Source organism: Oncorhynchus kisutch, linkage group LG6, assembly GCF_002021735.2.
Source record: "Oncorhynchus kisutch isolate 150728-3 linkage group LG6, Okis_V2, whole genome shotgun sequence".
In the NCBI taxonomy this organism is placed as follows: domain Eukaryota; kingdom Metazoa; phylum Chordata; class Actinopteri; order Salmoniformes; family Salmonidae; genus Oncorhynchus; species Oncorhynchus kisutch.
The window spans coordinates 15,033,114-15,054,087 of NC_034179.2; the positions used below are offsets into that span (position 1 = coordinate 15,033,114).

The following is a 20,974-nucleotide window of genomic DNA, read 5'->3' on the forward strand; positions in this document are numbered from 1 at the left end:
AGTCTGGCATCTTTAAAAGCAGAAAAACCATAAGGAAAGAAACCACCACACAACCTCACATTACGTTTTTATTTTCTCAAATGTTATAAGGATATTTACGTAACAATTATAAAAATGACAGATCTAAGTAACATGTTTTTAAATTGCTTATACCCCTAAAGCAAATCAAATTAACTCTCTACATTGTTCAGAGTAATAACAAATTACCAGTTCAAATAGAAGCCATTGAAGTAGATGCCAACAAACATGAAGAATCAACTATACACTGTATTTTACAAGTTAGAAAAGAGCAACAGCATCTAAAAGGGACCATATACAGTAAATCATAGTTTTCAATCTTTAAACTGATTTAAGAGTAACTTTGAGAAATGAAAACCATACTATTTTCTCTTTAAAGTGTCTATGTACATTGTTTATTCTTCTGATATGTAACTAAGATGTGCTACCTACCTTGCACACCCCATACATACACACACACACACACACACACACACACAAATATATATATACACACACATATCTCTCTCATATATATATATATATATATATATATATATATATATATACACACACGCTGTATAAACATCTCCCTACCAATTTTATACGGCCTTTTTCTTTGAGTTCATGTTCTCCTTGTGGCACTCAAAAGATACATCTAAAAAATATTTACGGACAACATTGGTATTGTATGTGAAAGATATGATCCCTCAAATGCTGTGTAACACTGGCATCATGTGGCATTTCTATTGGCCCCTCATACAACCCCAGTGAGTTTCATCCTATAGCAGAGCAGAATCAAAAATGTAATACAAAAAATTACTTTGCTTTTCTTAAGAAATGCAAAACAGGAAAATAAAAAAGGGAGCGTCACAACAGGTAACAGAATGATGATAACCTCATAGAAAAAGTTATGACAGATGCATGTGTGTATCTCACACTAACTTCCACTTACAGTTCTACTGTTTCCACTACTCATGCAAAAATAATGGACTATTTTCATATTCTCTTTTTTATTTTATTTTTTTATCCCAAAACGAACCAACATCAAACACAGTGTGAAATGCCAATCCATCAAACACTTTCAATTATTTTCCTGAAGGTGACATCTTGCATAAAACACAAGTCAGTTTTCGGTTTGGAATACAACAGGATACATAAGATACTTGTGTTTATTTTCTTAGATACAGAGGTGAATACGGTACCTTATGGGGTCTTCAAATTATGAGCCTCATTATAACCGATACACATAATCTCTCAGGTTTCTAAAGCTACCATTCAGCCATACAGTCAAAGAAAGAAAAACTGTTATAAAATGTCAAAATAAAAACTAATGGGCTTTATATGTCTCTGCAGGCACTTCAGCTGGAGATGCAGTGGTTTATCTCATCGCAAATCAGTCACAACAGCACATCTGTTCTGTTACTACACAGGCTAATGAAAATATCAGGACTATACTACCTCTTCAGAGACTGGGAATAAACACTGCTAAAGGTCAAGAAGGGCATGGAGAAAGAGTAGTAAGGCAGAGGAGTGTAGAGGAGGGGTTACAGTCACATGAACACGAAATGTTACTACAGTAATTAACAACATCTGTATGTCAGAGGTTCTAGAGTGCTCAGTAGCCCACTGTTTCTCTGACAACCATTGTAACATTCCAAAGGGGCCTACTAGGGGCATCTGGTGAATGTTGTTTTGTCACACACAGAGAAAGCCAGAAACGGCTATCACATTTTAACTACATTATTATAAGCTTTAAATAATGGCGGGAAACAACTCATCTCAACAAAATATGGCAAATAAAAGTCTAATTGAGGCTAGTAACCTTTCCTTGACTACAAAATTAAATGCACTTTATAAAGTGGGTGTTGCTTTTAAGGTTTTGAATACTTGTTGTGAATTAACAGTTGTGTGAAGATTTTAGAAACACTTTAGTATTGTTGTAGTGGTACTGCTGAATTTAGAACACTTTAGTATTGTTGTAGTGGTACTGCTGAATTTAGAACACTTTAGTATTGTTGTAGTGCTACTGCTGAATTTAGAACACTTTTGAGGAGCTGGTTTGAAGTTTTAGTTTCCAAATACTTTGCAGTGCTTTCACCATACTGTCTTTATTTTTTTTAAAGGCATGATAAAACAGTTTACTAAAAGGTTACTATGCCAATTAAACAGAAAGTCTGTTTAACACAAAGACAGAGGTGAAGAAGATGTCTCTAAATAACATATAACAATGAAAGTAAAAAATAAACAAAAATAGAAACTATGCTTGACCCCCCCCCCAAAAAAAAGGTAAACATATGACTACAGGAACGATAATAACAAACATAAGTATAATCTGAATAATTATAATAATTATTGCTGTTATTATGATTGGATAATGAATGATAAGGGTCGAGGGCTTTGGCAAGGCCTAATGAACAAACAGATGAACTTTCTCACTGGTCAACCATTCTGAATAGTGTTTGTTGAGAATGATCAACATATAATTATTATTAAAAGGCAAAACTTATAAAGACAACTGCGTAAATGTTTTCTGAGTGGACTCTTTGAAATTAGTGCTTCAGATAAAACTGCAAATATCGGCATCAGTATTTAACTATCATTACATATGAACATACATGAAAAAGTTATTGGGGGAAAAAAAAGAAACATTTGAATTAAAACAATGGTCATGTCCCTCACAAAACTTCAACAAATGCCTTTGCTCACTGCATATGTTGTTGTGTATCTTTTAACATTACAAACAAACAAATATAATAATAGTCAAGGATTGAACAATTCTCTGAGATGGAAACAAACCCAGATAGTAATTCACTTTAAAGGTCGCACTAAATATGCAGTGTTCAAATAACGCTGATATCTTTTTCCCGTCCCTCCCCTTACAAAGGGATCTATGTAACAAATCCTTCAGATCTTTACTCTGATAGGGGACAGCCAGTTGCAGAAACAAATAGTCTTCTCAGCCAATCAAGTGGCCAATAACTCAGTTGCACAGTGACCCCTCCCCTCTCTCTCTTCTGACTAGATTCTAGAACACGAGATGCTTTAGTAGCAATCCAAAGGCTTCAGTGAAATATCCAATCTAGCTGTCCATCTGTCGCATCTCAAAGAAGCTGTTGCACGAAACGTTCAAGATATATTTAAGAGAAGTTGGTGGATAAGGTAAGGTTCCATGTGGTGATGATGACCATCGTCTTTCCTGCATCCATCATTAACTCCCCAGACAGACCTCCTGTCCTCTAGGCCCAGAGACCCAGTGCCCTTTTCACACTACCGTGCCGACGTGGACCAAACTGTACCACCTCTAACATATTTTCGCATAGTCTTTTCAGCTATGGTGGATGTACGTGTAACCAGGCCAGCCCTGTACAGCTCGATTCGGCTCAGTAGTGTGAAAAGGTCAAAGGGTAAAAGTTTGCCTTAGGAGGTCTTGACAAGGTCGTAGACGTAGATGTGGAAGTCGTCGTCGAACTTGATGAAGTAGACTGAGGGTTTGGCATCCACCTGGTGGATAACCATGCCAGTTCGTTTGGAGCCGTCCTCTTTGGCGTACTCCACCTGTTTCCCCACCAGACTGTCCACTACCTCCCCTGGCTCCCGCTCTGCAGGCGGAGTGTCATCTGGGGGAGAAGAAAATACATACGTTTACCAATTAATTCATTTAGCTTTATTTAACCAGGTTAGTCCAATTGAGATCAAATCAACAGGCAGAGACAACACAGAAACAGGTTTATTGTGGCCTGTCAATGTCAGGTTAAATTAATCCCTAGACTAGCAGAAGAACTGGTGGACTGTTTTGGTTGTTCCCCATAGGAAAAAAGAGGGCTATGTAAAGTAAGTTTACCATAACAATGATGATAGCTTTAATCATTAAGGGAGAACATCAAAGAGTAGGCTATGATCATTATTAAGAGAAGCCTCACCATCCGGAGAGAAATGGACCTGCAAACTTCCCACCTGTCCGTAACAGGACCCGTTCATTTCTTTGAAAGTCAATACCATACCCGATTTGGATTCGAGGTGTACCAAATCCGACCCGAAACATGTAAGAGATGAGAGAGGGCCGGGTCCAAGTACAATTGGGTCTGTATCGGACCCAAATGGATCCGAAAGATAAGAAAATGCTGCTTTATTGCCGCACAGCCAGCAAAATTGTTTTGACTTGTCTGGCAGTGAAGTTTCACACGTTAATTTTTTGTTGTATCTAAAATAATGGATTTGTCTGGTCGACAGCTTGTATTTCCATAATGGCATCACTATAGGTAGATGGAGAATGTTATGAGGTTCTCTAAAATGTTTTCTTTATTTCCGTTGAAGGAGAATATTTTAATGTGATGTTAGCCTGTCAGTCTGAGAGCAGCACATAATTCTACCTAATATTCTGTATTATTTTATTGTGTGCACTGTGCAACATCAACATTTTGCCTATTTAACTGATTTGATAAAAATGTACTTAGACTCAAAGGTTTGACCAGCAGCAAGCTTCAAATTAAAAAACAATTTTGAATAGGCTACGGAAAGATGGAGGCTATAAAATTGAGTCTCTAATCTGCATTTCCAGATGATTTTCATTGGGATTAGGTATTTGATTAGGATCCCCATTAGCTGTTGCATAAGCAGCAGCTACTCTTCCTGGGGTCCAACTGTTAAGTATAATAAATTTGGACATTGGGATTAGATCTACACTGCTTAGAATGTTATACATTTTCAGAATTTGGTTTTCAGTCTACACTACTAAGTATTTTAAACATTTTCATACTGGGATTTGGTCTACACTACTTAGTATTTTATACATTTTCACATTGGGATTCAGTCTACACTACTTAGTATTTTATACATTGGGATTCGGTCTACACTACTTAGTATTTTATACATTTTCACTTTGGGATTTGGCTTACACTACTTAGTTTTTTATACATTTTCACATTGGGATTCGGTCTACACTACTTAGTATTTTATACATTTTCACATTGGGATTCGGTCTACACTACTTAGTATTTTATACATTTTCACATTGGGATTCGGTCTACACTACTTAGTATTTTATACATTTTCACATTGGGATTTGGTCTACACTACTTAGTATTTTATACATTTTCACATTGGGATTTGGTCTACACTACTTAGTATTTTATACATTTTCACATTGGGATTTGGTCTACACTGTTTAGTATTTTGTTATAAGAACACTATAGTTGGATGGAGAGATCTGTTTACCTCTCAGATTTTAGTATTACCATACCTGCATAACATATTATAAGCTTTGTAATAAGACAGAGTCTCATACATGCTGTCGGCTTTAACTACATTTTTACTGTACTCACTGGAGTCAGGCATGATCCTCAGGTCTCCCTCCTTGTAGTCGTCTAGGAGCTGGTACATGTACAGAACGGGGTCTTTCTCGTAGGTGATGAAGAACCAGGTGTTCATGATGGGGGCTCGGGCCAGAACCATGCCCCTCCACTCGTCTTTAGTCCCATCCTCCGTCTCAAACATATGCTCTACAGCCTTCCCTATCATCGTGTCGGCCAGGTTGACGTCGCTGGCGCGCGTGGAGGCTGTAACAGGTTAACAAAAATATGGGACAGGGATGATTGGTAATGAAGCCAACAAGCACTTCAATTACAATTCATATATATATTTTTTTGATTTAACTAGGCAAGTCAGTTAAGAACAAATTCTTATTTTCAATGACGGCCTAGGAACAGTGGGTTAACTGCCTGTTCAGGGGCAGAACAACAGATTTGTACCTTGTCAGCTCGGGGGTTTGAACTTGCAACCTTCCGGTTACTAGTCCAACGCTCTAACCACTAGGCTACCCTGACGCCCCATTTCTAGCACGGACAAATCTTAGAGAGATTCGCATATGAACATAGAAGACCATTAGAGCACAAAAATAAGCTTGTCTATGATAGTGGTTTATCCACATTGTGTGATCACTAGTCAGTAAATCAATATGTTGAGATAACAATGTTGACACTATATATACACATTTGGAAAGAATTCAGAGACCTTGACTGTTTCCAAATTTTGTTAAGTTACAGCCTTATTCTAAAATTGATGAAAATATCTTTTTTCATCAATCTACACACAATAACCCAAAATGAGAACCTTTGCTATGAGACACGAACATGAGCTCAGGTGCATCCTGTTTCCATTGATCATCCCTGAGATGTTTCTACAACTGGATTGGAGTACACCTGTAGTAAATGCAATTGATTAGACATGATTTGGAAAGGCACACACCTTTCTATATAAAGGTACCACAGTTGACAGTGCACGTTAGAGCAAAAACCAAGCCATGAGGTTAAAGGAATTGTCTCTAGAGCTCCGAGACAGGACTGTGTCGAGGTACAGATCTGGGGAAGGGTAGCAAAACATTTCTGCAGAGTTGAATGTCCCCAAGAACACAGTGACCTCAATCATTCTGAAATAGAAGAAGTTTGGAACCATCAATATTCTTCCTAGAGCTGGTCGCCCGGCCAAACTTTGCAATCAGGGGAGAAGGGCCTTGGTCAGGGAGGTGACCAAAAACCTAATTGTCACTCTGACAGAGCTACAGAGTTCCTCTGTGGAGATGGGATAACCTTCCAGAAGGACAACCATCTCTGCAGCACTACACCAATCAGGCCTTTATGGTAGAGTGGCCAGACGAAAGCCACTACTCAATAAAATGCACATGACAGTCCGCTTGGAGTTTGCCAAAAGGCACTTAAAGGACTCTCAGACAAGATTCTCTGGTCTGATGAAACCAAGATTGGTTTAATTTGGCCTGAATGCCAAGCGTCACGTCTGGCGGAAACCTGGCACAATCCCTACAGTGAAGCATGGTGGTGGCAGCATCATGCTGTGTAGATGTTTTTCAGCGCCAGGGACTGGGAGATTAGTCAGGATCGAGGGAAAGATGAACGGAGCAAAGTACAGAGAGACCCTTGATGAAAACCTGCCCCAGAGCGCTCAGGACCTAAAACTAGGGCGAAGGTTCACCTTCCAACAGGACAACGACCCTAAGTATACAGCCAAGACAACGCAGGAGTGGTTTCGGGACAAGTCTCTGAATGTCCTTGAGTGGCCCTGCCAGAACACAGAGAGACCTGAAAAAGCTGTGCAGCGACGCTCCCCATCCAACCTGAGAGAGCTTCATAGGTTCTGCAGAGAAGAATGGGTGAAACTCCCAAAATACAGGTGTGCCAAGCTTGTAACATCATACCCAAGAAGACTCAAATCAAATTTTATTGGTCACATACACATGGTTAGCAGATGTTAATGCGAGTGTAGCAAAATGCTTGAGGCTCGGGGCTGTAATCGCTGCCAAAGGAGCTTCAACAAAGAACTATGTAAAGGGTCTGAATACTTATGTAAATGTGATATTATTATTATTATTATTATTTATTTTACAAATTTGCTAAAATATCTAAAAACCTGTTTTTGCTTTGTCATTATGGGGTAATGTGTGTAGATTGATGAGAGAAAAATGTAATCAATTTTAGAAAAAGGCTGTAATTATACAAAATGTGGAAAAAGTAAAAGGGTCTGAATACTGTCCGAATGCACAATAGACCAAGTCCATACCTTGACGGTCAGGGAGCACCTCAAGTCCCTGCACCCTCTCATCTTTATGTAGCTCCAGGCCGTAGACACAGTCAAAGCCGTCGTACTTGATGAGGTAAAGCGAGGGGTTGACGGGCACCTGGTCCAGCACCATGCCTTTCCACAGCGACTGAGACGCAGTGCTCCCCTCCTTCCAGATGTGCTGGATACGACAGCCCACCATGTTCCGGCGGGGCGCAGACGACGACACCACCTTGTTGGGGCCCATGCTGTTCTTGTGTTTCCTGTACATTTCAGATTTCAGCCAATGAGAAGAGAGGGATTGGGGAAACAAATATCCACATAGCCAATGAAAAGAAGAGGGAAAACCTTTGATAACTGGCTGTCAGTCCTTCACAGTACATTAGCTTCTAGATAAGTCTGGTATTACAGTATATCAAATAGGATACAATATTCAAATAATGAAATACACTATATAAACAAAAGTATGTGGACACTCCTTCAAATGAGTGGATTCGACTATTTCAGCCACACCCTTGCTGTATAAAATCGAGCACAGACATGCAATATCCATAGGAAAAACATTGGCAGTAGAATGGCCTAACTGAAGAGCTCAGTGACTTTCAATGTGGCACCGTCATAGGATACCACCTTTCCAACAAGTCAGTTCAACAAATTTCTTCCCCGCTAGAGCTGCCCTGATCAACTGTAAGTGTTGTTATTGTGAAGTGGAAACGTCTAGGAGCAACAAAGGCTCAGCCGCGAAGTGGTAGGCCACACAAGCTCACAGAAGAGGACCACTGAATGCTGAAGCACGTAGCGCATAAAAAAGATATGTCCTCGGTTGCAACACTCACTACCGAGTTCCAAACTGCCTCTGGAAGCAACATCAGCACAAGAACTGTTTGTCTGGAGCTTCATGAAATGGGTTTCCATGGCCAAGCAGCCGCACACAAGCCTAAGATCACCATGCGCAATGTCAAGCATCAGCTGGAGTGGTATAAAGCTTGCCTGAATTGGACTCTGGAGCAGTGGAAACGTGTTCTCTGGAGTGATAAATCATGCTTCACCATCTGGTAGGACAAATCTGGGTTTGGAGAATGCCAGGAGAATGCTACCTGCATGAATGTGTAGCCGATGTGAAATGGCTAGCTAGTTAGCGGTGGTGCGCACTAGTGGCGTTTCAATCGGTGACGTCACTTGCTCTGAGACCTTGAAGTAGTGGTTCCCCTTGCTCTGCAAGAGCCGCGGCTTTTGTGTAACGATGCTTCGAGGGTGATGTGTGCAGAGCGTCCCTGGTTCGCGGCCAGGTCGGGGCGAGGGGACGGACGTAAAGTCTATACTGTTATAAATGCATAGTGCCAACTGTAAAGTTTGGTGGAGGAGGAATATTGGTCTTGATCTAGGCCCCTTAGAGTTCTAGTGAAGGAAAATCTTAACGCTACAGCATACAATGACTTCTAGATGATTCTGTGCTTCCAACTTAGTGGCAACAGTTTGGGGAAGCCCCTTTCCTGTTTCAGCATGATAATGCCCCTGTGGACAAAGTGATGTCCATACAGAAATGGTTTGTTGAGATCGGTGTGGAAGAACTTGACTGGCCTGCACAGGGCCCTGACCTCAACCCCATCGAACACCTTTGGGATGAATTGGAATGCCGACTGCGAACCTGGCCTAATCGCCCAACATCAGTGCCCAACCTCACTAATGCTTGTGGCTGAATGGAAGCAAGTCGCCGCAGCAATGTTCCAATATCTAGTAGAAAGCCTTCCCAGAAGAGTGGAGGCTGTTATAGCTGCAAAGGGGGTACCAACTCCATATTAATGCTCATGACTTTGGAATGAGATGTTCAACAAGCATGTGTCCGCATACCTTTGGTCATGTGGTGTATGTAGGCCATGGCAATGTATTACAGACATGATCTGCTTTCTTTCCTTCCCTTGACCTGTCTATAGGAGTCCTTTAAAGATTGTATTCTTTCAAGTGTGAATATAGCCCAGGCCATGGTAGTGTCCCTACACAGCTGATCCTAACCCTGACCATGGTAGTGTCCCTACACAGCTGATACTAACCCTGACCATGGTAGTGTCCCTACACAGCTGATACTAACCCTGACCATGGTAGTGTCCCTACACAGCTGATACTAACCCTGACCATGGCAGTGTCCCTACACAGCTGATACTAACCCTGACCATGGTAGTGTCCCTACACAGCTGATCCTAACCCTGACCATGGTAGTGTCCCTACACAGCTGATACTAACCCTGACCATGGTAGTGTCCCTACACAGCTGATACTAACCCTGACCATGGTAGTGTCCCTACACAGCTGATACTAACCCTGACCATGGTAGTGTCCCTACACAGCTGATACTAACACTGACCATGGTAGTGTCCCTACACAGCTGATACTAACCCTGACCATGGTAGTGTCCCTACACAGCTGATACTAACCCTGACCATGGCAGTGTCCCTACACAGCTGATACTAACCCTGACCATGGTAGTGTCCCTACACAGCTGATACTAACCCTGACCATGGTAGTGTCCCTACACAGCTGATACTAACCCTGACCATGGCAGTGTCCCTACACAGCTGATACTAACCCTGACCATGGTAGTGTCCCTACACAGCTGATCCTAACCCTGACCATGGTAGTGTCCCTACACAGCTGATCCTAACCCTGACCATGGTAGTGTCCCTACACAGCTGATCCTAACCCTGACCATGGTAGTGTCCCTACACAGCTGATCCTAACCCTGACCATGGTAGTGTCCCTACACAGCTGATCCTAACCCTGACCATGGTAGTGTCCCTACACAGCTGATACTAACCCTGTATTAACTTCAGCAGGCCACTTAAGACCAGTATCTGATATCAGGTATTCAGCATGGCACTACTAGACTTAATCATTGACTTATCTTAGCAAGCACAACTGATGTTCTCTACCTTGGAAAAACTAAGCAGACAACAGATGGTTTTAGCCTAGCCTGAAACCAGCTTTAATGTAATACTACTACACAACATGTATACATTTAGAACAGTTGAATGCCTACATTGGCACAATCACAAAGCTAAGGTAAGTACAGTGCATAAGGATTCCTGGCTTACTTGTGGGAGTCCTTTTTCTTCATGTTTGAAGAAACACCTGTGTGTCCTTAGATAAAAATAAAAAAACATCACAAAAAAACCATCAAACGTTCTTCTAGTGCAAATGACTGTAGTGAATGTATTCAGTAGCTAATCTACTGTTATCAGTAGGCTAAATGTACCGGATTATATGTGTAACCTGAAGATAACAAGAGCAAACAACAAAGGCTGTGTTCCCCAAATGGCAGCCGATTCCCTATAGGCCAATTGGAGTACTACGTTTGACCAGAGCCTCTAAAGGCCCTGGTCCAAAGAAGTGCACTATAAAAGGAAACAAAAGTTGTGCACTATAAAGGGAATAGGTGTCCTCCAGGTGTTTCCAACATCACCAGGCAAGCTCTATCCTGGAACCAGCAAGCCAAAAGGAAAAGAGGACGCCCTCACCAAGAGAATCGGCACGGGGTTGAACGAGCTGGAGGATCGTCGCTGGCCTATGAGCCCAAAGGAGCGATGGGACTAGTTAAGTAAGCAAGTGAATAATAAAGGAAAAAGGGTGCCATTTGGGTCGCCGACAACATCTATAAAGAGCGCAAATGGGATTTGTAGCACAAATGCTCAAATGTCAGCATGTGGAAACAATGCCAGGGAAACTAAACCAAAGCATGGATTGCTGTCATACATCGTCCATAGACTGCTTACAGGGTACGGAAACCAATATGTAATTTTCAAATGTAGGTGTACTATCCCTTTAAAGCCAAACTAACCTGCATCGGCTCTGGATCTCTGGCCGGGCGCACTCTTCCCGAATGGGGTCTTCATTCATCAGGGTATAGTGGAGCAGTCTAGCTGCCAGACTAGGGTGAAAATATCTATGGTACCAGGTCTGGGGTGTAAAACTGCCAACGTAATGAAAACATTAATGATTTATGTTATAGCCCAGAGAGATGGACGATAGCCAGGGAATACATCTGAATAGAAGAGTCCAGTCAGAGGAAGGTAACAAGTCAGAAAGTGAAAATCTATATATGGCAACCAATTCAGAAAATGGAAACAGGCAGGGAGGGAAAAAGAAAGTGTCTACCCAGTGCAGGCAGATAACGGGGATAAGGACGTATTATCTTTGATATCCAATCCAGATTGTCCCCGGTTGGTTGAGGACTGACTTCGGGGCAGGCTAATGTTTCTGTTCAGGGATGATGATCACATCAGGACTCTGGGTAGACCTGCAAACCAAAAGAAATGCTGATATACATGTGAAGATATTCAGTCACTTTAATGTCGAATTCTGCACTGAATCTAAAAAAAAAATCGGAAAGCTTTGTGTTTGTTTACCTAGCCTATTTCAAACCAAAGCAGGCTCCCCAAACATTTGGGCTAAAACATCAAGATGGAAAAAATGATAAAGGAACCCCTTCCATCCCACTTGTGTGGAAATGTCAGGATTAAACTAGTCCTGTCAGTTCTACTCATAGAATTAGGATGATTCATGAATCAATCAGGAAACATTAAATCATGAATAGAATCGATTCATGAATAATTCTAATTCTATGCTAGACCACTATAACAGCTGGTACCTTCTCTGCACTGCAGACTAGGCCTATATACAACAACCCATTCATATGTTGCAGTCTTGTTTTAGGCCAACATGAGTATCAAATCAGCAGCGTGACTATCCGGACTGATTCCTGTAAAACCACTCACAACACAAGCCTTTTCACAAACCACCAGATCAATAAATGCCACATCTGTTTATAGTGGACAGCGAGGGCTGTTATACTTACTCTTGGACTAAAAAGCATGCTCAATGGAGGATCTCCATCTAAAAGCGTAATTTTTTTGTCTAAGAAATGGAATAGGTCTACAGTATGTTTAATCTGTAGCATGAACAGCACCATCTAGAGGTCAGAACCTGGTAATATCAGGATGTAGGATGGGACATAAACCTAACAGCACACAATTTGGGAACAATCTGAGATGGTGGGTGTCAAAGTCCTCTTTCTTCTGCTTTTTGAGGTGGATGACCCAGTAGCCAAGCTGATCTTTCTTGTTCCTCCACATTTTTTAAGTGAAAGACAAAAAATGTGAGGCATTTATGGCAGTTGGGCATGTTGAGCCTGCTCTGCGAATGTTTTTACTGACAATAACCAAAATACAAAGAATTCAAGTACTGATCTTTCTGGTTCCTCTCCTATGCTGGGTGAAATGCAGGCAATACTGTACAGTGCCTTCAGAATATATTCATACCCCTTGACTTATTCCACATTTTGTTGTGTTACAGCTTGAATTCTAAATGGTTTAAATATATTTTTTCTCACCCATCAACACACAATACATAATGACAAAGTGAAAGCATGTTTTTAGAAATTGTATGCATTGAAAAATGAAACACAGAAATATCTCACTCCAAAGAGTCAATACTTTGTAGAATCACCTTTGGCAGCGATTACAGCTGTTAGTCTTTCTGGGTAAGTCTCTAAGAGCTTTCCACACCTGGATTGTGCAACAATTGCCCATTATTCAATTCAAAATTCTTCAAACTCTGCCAAATTGGATGTTGATCATTGCTAGACAACCATTATCAGGTCTTGCCATTGATTGTCAAGTAGATTTAAGTCAAAACTGTAACTCTGACACAGGAACATTCACTGTCTTATTGGTAAGCAACTCCAGTGTTCATTTGGCCTTGTGTTTTAGGTTATTTTCGTGCTGAAAGGTGAATTCCTCTTCAGGGGTCTGGTGGAAAACAGACTGAACCAGATTTTCCTCTAGGATTTTGCCTGTGCTAAGCTCCAATCCATGTATTTTTTATCCTGAAATACTACCCAGTACTTAATGACTACATGCATACCCATAACATGATGCAGCCACCACTATGCTTGAAAATATGGAGAGTGGTACTCGGTAATGTGTTGTATTTGGATTTGCCCCAATCATAACACTTTGTATTCAGGACATCAAGTTAATTGCATTGTTACATTTTTTTGCAATATTACTTTAGTAACTTGTTGCAAGCAGTATGATGTTGTCTTTGCCTAACAATGTTTGTACCATGTTCGTGCTGCTTCCATGTGTTGCTACCGTGTTATTGTCATGTGTTGCTACCATGTTATTGTCATGTTGTGTTGCTACCATGTTGTGTTGTCATGTTAGGACTCTCTTTATGTAGTGTTGTGGTGTCTCTCGTCGTGATGTGTGCTTTGTCCTATTTTTTATGATCTCAGTCCCCATCCCTGCAGGAGGCCTTTTGCCTTTTGGTAGGGGATCATTGTAAATAAGAATTTGTTCTAAATGGACTTGCCTAGTAAAATAAAGGTTTAAATAATATATATATAGTAAAAACAAGTAGGTGTTCTAAAACTTTTGACCGGTAGTGAGTGAGTGTATATATATATATATATATAGTGTGTGTGTATGCATATATATATACATACATACACACACACACACACACAATATATATATACACACACATATATACACACACACATATACATATATATATATACACACACACACACACACACACACACAATATATATATATACACACATATATACACACACACATATACATATATATATACACACACACACACACACACACACACACATATATAGATATATATATACACACACACACTCACTACCGGTCAAAAGTTTTAGAACACCTACTTATTTGTACTATTTTCTACATTGCCCCGCCCCCCTTTCGGAAAAGCTGACCACGACTCCATTTTGTTGATCCCTGCCTACAGACAGAAACTAAAACAAGAGGCTCCCACGCTGAGGTCTGTCCAACGCTGGTCCGACCAAGCTGACTCCACACTCCAAGACTGCTTCCATCACGTGGACTGGGAGATGTTTCGTATTGCGTCAGATAACAATATTGACGAATACGCTGATTCGGTGTGCGAGTTCATTAGAACGTGCGTTGAAGATGTCGTTCCCATAGCAACGATTAAAACATTCCCTAACCAGAAACCGTGGATTGATGGCAGCATTCATGTGAAACTGAAAGCGCGAACCACTGCTTTTAATCAGGGCAAGGTGTCTGGTAACATGACCGAATACAAACAGTGCAGCTATTCCCTCCGCAAGGCTATCAAATAAGCTAAGCGCCAGTACAGAGACAAAGTAGAATCTCAATTCAACAGCTCAGACACAAGAGGCATGTGGCAGGGTCTACAGTCAATCACGGACTACAGGAAGAAATCCAGCCCAGTCACGGACCAGGATGTCTTGCTCCCAGGCAGACTAAATAACTTTTTTGCCCGCTTTGAGGACAATACAGTGCCACTGACACGGCCTGCAACGAAAACATGCGGTCTCTCCTTCACTGCAGCCGAGGTGAGTAAGACATTTAAACGTGTTAACCCTCGCAAGGCTGCAGGCCCAGACGGCATCCCCAGCCGCGCCCTCAGAGCATGCGCAGACCAGCTGGCCGGTGTGTTTACGGACATATTCAATCAATCCCTATACCAGTCTGCTGTTCCCACATGCTTCAAGAGGGCCACCATTGTTCCTGTTCCCAAGAAAGCTAAGGTAACTGAGCTAAACGACTACCGCCCCGTAGCACTCACATCCGTCATCATGAAGTGCTTTGAGAGATTAGTCAAGGACCATATCACCTCCACCCTACCTGACACCCTAGACCCACTCCAATTTGCTTACCGCCCAAATAGGTCCACAGACGATGCAATCTCAACCACACTACACACTGCCCTAACCCATCTGGACAAGAGGAATACCTATGTGAGAATGCTGTTCATCGACTACAGCTCGGCATTCAACACCATAGTACCCTCCAAGCTCGTCATCAAGCTCGAGACCCTGGGTCTCGACCCCGCCCTGTGCAACTGGGTACTGGACTTCCTGACGGGCCACCCCCAGGTGGTGAGGGTAGGCAACAATATCTCCCCCACAAGGGTGCGTTCTGAGCCCTCTCCTGTACTCCCTGTTCACCCACGACTGCGTGGCCACGCACGCCTCCAACTCAATCATCAAGTTTGCGGACGACACAACAGTGGTAGGCTTGATTACCAACAACGACGAGACGGCCTACAGGGAGGAGGTGAGGGCCCTCGGAGTGTGGTGTCAGGAAAATAACCTCACACTCAACGTCAACAAAACTAAGGAGATGATTGTGGACTTCAGGAAACAGCAGAGGGAACACCCCCCTATCCACATCGATGGAACAGTAGTGGAGAGGGTAGCAAGTTTTAAGTTCCTCGGCATACACATCACAGACAAACTGAATTGGTCCACTCACACAGACAGCATCGTGAAGAAGGCGCAGCAGCGCCTCTTCAACCTCAGGAGGCTGAAGAAATTCTGCTTGCTACCTAAAGCACTCACAAACTTCTACAGATGCACAATCGAGAGCATCCTGGCGGGCTGTATCACCGCCTGGTATGGCAACTGCACCGCCCTCAACCTAAGGCTCTCCAGAGGGTAGTGAGGTCTGCACAACGCATCACCGGGGTCAAACTACCTGCCCTCCAGGACACCTACACCACCCGATGCTACAGGAAGGCCATAAAGATCATCAACCACCCGAGCCACTGCCTGTTCACCCCGCTATCATCCAGAAGGCGAGGTCAGTACAGGTGCATCAAAGCTGGGCCCGAGAGACTGAAAAACAGCTTCTATCTCAAGGCCATCAGACTGTTAAACAGCCACCACTAACATTGAGTGGCTGCTGCCAACACACTGTCAATGACACTGACTCAACTCCAGCCACTTTAATAATGGGAATTGATGGGAATTATGTAAATATATCACTAGCCACTTTAAACAATGCTACCTTATATAATGTTACTTACCCTACATTATTCATCTCATATGCATACGTATATACTGTACTCTATATCATCGACTGCATCCTTATGTAATACATGTATCACTAGCCACTTTAACTATGCCACTTTGTTTACATACTCATCTCATATGTATATACTGTACTCGATATCATCTACTGTATCTTGCCTATGCTGCTCTGTACCATCACTCATTCATATATCCTTATGTACATATTCTTTATCCCCTTACACTGTGTATAAGACAGTATTTTTTTGGAATTGTTAGTTAGATTACTTGTTCGTTATTACTGCATTGTCGGAACTAGAAGCACAAGCATTTCGCTACACTCGCATTAACATCTGCTAACCATGTGTATGTGACAAATAAAATTTGATTTGATTTTAATAGTGAAGACATTAAAACTATGAAATAACACATATGGAATCATGTAGTAACCAAAAAAGTGTTAAACAAAATCTAAATATATTCTATATTTGAGATTCTTCAAATAGCCACTCTTTGCCTTGATGACAGCTTTGCACACTCCTGGCATTCTCTCAAGCAGCTTCACTAGGAATGCTTTTCCAACAGTCTTGAAGGAGTTCCCACATATGCTGAACACTTGTTGGCTGCTTTTCCTTCACTCTGCGGTCTGACTCATCCCAAACCATCTCAATTTGGTTGAGGTCAGGGGATTGTGGAGGCCAGGTCATCTGATGCAGCACTCATCACTCTGCTTGGTAAAATAGCTCCTACACAGCCTAGAGGTGTGTTCGGTCATTGTCCTGTTGAAAAACAAATGATAGTCCCACTAAACCCAAACTAGGCGTCCCGTTGCAGAATGCTGGTTAAGTGTGCCTTGAATTCTAAATAAAATCACAAACTGCGTCACCAGCAAAGCACCCCCACACCATCACACCTCCTCCTCCATGTTTCATGGTGGGAAATTCACATGCAGAGATCATCCGTTCACCCACACCACGTCTGATAAGACACGGCAGTTGGAATCCAGACCAAAGGACAAATTTCCACCGGTCTAATGTTTCTTGGCCCAAGCAAGTCGCTTATTATTATTGGTGTTCTTTAGTAGTGGTTTCTTTCCAGCAATTCAACCATGAAGGCTTGATTCACAGTCTCCTCTGAACAGTTGATGTTGAGATGCGTCTTACTTGAACTCTGAGAAGCATTTATTTGGACTGCAATTTCTGAGGCTGGTAACTCCAATGAACTTATCCTCTGCAGCAGAGGTAATTCTGGGTCTTCCGTTCCTGTGTCAGTCCTCATTCCTGTGTCAGTTTCATCATTTAGCGCTTGATGGTTTTTGCGATAGCACTTGAAGAAACTTTCAAAGTTCTTGACATTTTTCGTATTGACTGACCTTCATGTCTTAAAGTAATGATTCTGTAATTTCTCTTTGCTTACTTGAGCTGTTCTTGCCATAATATGGACTTTTACCAAATAGGGCTATGTTCTGTATACCCCACCTACCTTGTCACAACTAAACTGATTGGCTCAAACACATTAAGAAGGAAAGACATTCCACAAATTAACTTTTAAGAAGGCACAGCTGAAATGCATTCCAGGTGACTACCTAATGAATCTGGTTGAGGGAATGACAAGAGTGTGCAAAGCTGTCATCAAGGCAAAGGGTGTCTACTTTGAAGAATCTCAAATACAAAGTATATTTAGATTTGTTTAACACTTTTTTGGTGTTTTACTACATGATTCCATGTGCTATTTAATTGATTTTATGTCTTCACTATTATTCTACAATGTAGAAAACAGTAAAAAAATAAAAAATTACCTTGAATGAGTAGGTGTTCTAAAGCTTTTGGCCAGTAGTGTGTGTATATAAAAATAAATACAGGCCTCCTTCAGGTTCCCCTCAGTCATTTAGGTTAGTATTGTGGAGTAACTACAATGTTGTTGATCCATCCTCAGTTCTCTTGATCACAGCCATTTAACGCCAACTGTTTTAAAGTCCACATTGGCCACATGACCTTTGTGAGGCATTGGAAAACCTTCCTGGTCTTTGAGGTTGAATCTGTGATTGAAATTCACTGCTCGACTGAGGTACCAGATAATTGTATGTGTGGGGTAGAGATGAGGTAGTCATTCAAAATTCATGTTAAACACTATTATTGCAAATTATTATGTGACTTGTTAAGCACATTTTTACTCCTGAATTTATTTAGGCTTGCCATAACAAAGGGCTTGAATACTTACTGACTCAAGACATTTCAGCTTTTCATTTAAAAAAAATAATTAATTAGTAAAGAAATATAAAAACATAATTCCACTTTGACATTATGGGGTATTGTGTGTAGGCCAGTGACGGAAAAAAAATCTATATTTAATCAGTTTTAAATTCAGGCTGTTAACAACATTTTTTAAAAGTTAAGGGGTGTGAGGACTTTCTGAAGGCACTGTATATGGCATTTCTGCATGTAATCCCCGGGAAACCAAAAAAAGACTCCCGATTTGCCCGACAGCAACTGACTTTCAGACCTTAACTTCATCCCTGAGTAGTTTCGAAAACCTGACCCAAGGCAACAGTGAATTTAATTTCAATCACGTAAAACCAAATTGTCATAATTAATGTTTGATTAGACTAAGGCAGAATGAATGGCCTCATGCCAACTGTCATCCATTTGTGCAGATATTTTCCAAACAAGGAATGGATTAGCCTAATCAACTTGTAATGCGTCTACTTCAGGGGGTCTTCAATCTTTTCTTGCCCAGGGACCTCCACCCAGGCAAACCAGCGAACCAGGGACCCCGATTATGTTAGCAAAAAATGTTTTGTACATCTTGTCTATCATCGGGTGAATGACAAGGAGTAGTAATCGACATTTTTAAATTAATATATGTTAGATCGTTTTATGTATTTATTATGTTACACATTATTATTGGAAGAAGTGTAAACTCTAACATAGCCCATAAGATAGAAAGGTAACTCCAAACACATTTTCACTAATAGCGCAGCTGTTCAGCTGGTTAAACAAAAGGTTAGCCATGTTTTGGTCAAGAAATCTTACTTTCCGCAGCCGATACTCGCGGGAGCTTTTTCAAAGTCTATGTCAGATACTCCAGTGAGTGTAATTTGCTCAATATTTGGAGTTGAGAAATAAAGTTGATATCATAAAAACATGTGTATGCCCCTCTTCTCTATTGTAGGTATGCAATTCAAAATTAGTTTATTCTGTTGTTGCTAGTGATATTCAAATATATATATATAGCATTATTTTTTGAATATTTTCGCTGACCTCTAGGAGACCGTGCCGTGCACCCGCCCCCCCCGAATACCTCTGGTCTACTTTCTCCTTTGTAAATGCTCAACAGACTGGCAACAAATATAGGACACAAATTAACACATATGATAAATAGCTGTCAGAGTCCCCGCCCCACCTCACTTGACACTGAATTAATAGTCTGTCGGGCAGATGAGTTGATCGTGATTCATGACATTGTGCAGTCAATGTGACCTTTGCTTTGGTTGCTAGATAGGAAGCTTGGGACTGTGTCCACAGACTGAGTAACTCGGCACAATGCCGCAAGATCATTTAACAGTTGTTAGGTTGGACAGATTATGTTACAACAAACGGAAATCCTTGGTAGCTAGCTAGTTACATTGAAGTACAAAAAGTTACCACAGTTTATAAGCTAGTAAGTATCAGTTTAGTTAGCTATGTAAAGACAATCATTTGTTGTATTGCACATTTGGCATACAACACTTTTCAGCTTGTCTTTGGCTGGGCAATCTAACGTTAGTCTTTGAAGCAGTCTAGCCAAATCTGTTGGTGAAACAGATTTTCCTTTACATTAGCTGGCTGGCTAACAAACAAACCAAACTAACTAGATAGCTACCTAGCTAGTTAACTTCGTAACCAGTTCTTCTGAATCAAGTGATTGCTTCATCGATTAAAGACATCACAACACAATGTCTTGCAATGTAAGATAAATGCCGTCTGCAACCAGCACCGTACATGAGCTACACTAGTGGTCAGTGTCAGCCATATTTACTATCCCCGCAGAGAAACGGTGCAGTCGAACCAACAGGGACCATACTCTGGCTGACAAGAAACACATTTTCAAATGAAGACAAATGCCCCAAACCAGTCTCCTTTCCACCCCAGTTTTGAAGAGTCATGTTACGCGCTCGCATAGAGACCTTTTGAATTAATGTTTGTGGCTGGCTTCCTGTGTGTGAGAATAGCTGTTTGTGTTTCGGAATATCTTACCCGCTTTATTGTGAAATTATAGCAAGATATTTTCCTATCCCGCTTTCTCCCCTGTGCCTCAGTCAGTATCCGTTTGATGGCAACCCTGATTACTGCCCAAAACCATCCCCTCCCCTCCCTCTGCCAAAAAGTGTTACAGCACGATACATAATTGGTGCAATAAATTCTGTCTTCCTGCAAAATAGTGAGTCATTTTGCTTTTCCCGAACCGACAGCTCTGCGCCTGCGCATTTGTTTGACTGCGACACAGAATTAAGAATTATAATACTTTATTAATTTAATAGGATCTCTATGCTGCG

General features: G+C 41.3%; 1 protein-coding gene across 2 annotated transcripts; it reads right to left on the bottom strand.

The window, feature by feature from the left end:
• Window positions 1–54: 54 nt before the first annotated feature.
• On the bottom strand, window positions 55–20,881 carry LOC109892376 (spindlin-Z). 2 transcript variants are annotated; one of them, XM_020484869.2, is made up of 7 exons: window positions 20,676–20,881; window positions 11,718–11,859; window positions 11,401–11,532; window positions 10,658–10,703; window positions 7,570–7,832; window positions 5,322–5,555; window positions 55–3,617 (listed from the first exon to the last, which is right to left on the bottom strand). In XM_020484869.2, the coding sequence occupies exons 3-7, from the start codon at window positions 11,453–11,455 to the stop codon at window positions 3,418–3,420; spliced, it is 798 nt and encodes a 265-aa protein (XP_020340458.1). In that variant the 5' UTR covers window positions 11,456–11,532; window positions 11,718–11,859; window positions 20,676–20,881; the 3' UTR covers window positions 55–3,417. The 2 variants fall into 2 exon arrangements, with proteins under 2 accessions (XP_020340458.1, XP_020340460.1); XM_020484871.2 differs by lacking the exon at window positions 10,658–10,703 and having other exon boundaries at window positions 20,676–20,805.
• Window positions 20,882–20,974: the final 93 nt, after the last annotated feature.

Excerpts from the sequence above, each read along its gene's own strand:
- LOC109892376 (XM_020484869.2), bottom strand. The coding sequence starts at position 11,455 with ATGAAGACCCCATTCGGGAAGAGTGCGCCCGGCCAGAGATCCAGAGCC. Across the intron at positions 7,833-10,657 it reads AAGAAAAAGGACTCCCACAA|GAAACACAAGAACAGCATGG; the intron begins GTAAGCCAGGAA and ends TGAAATGTACAG. Across the intron at positions 5,556-7,569 it reads GGTGCTCCCTGACCGTCAAG|CCTCCACGCGCGCCAGCGAC; the intron begins GTATGGACTTGG and ends AACCTGTTACAG.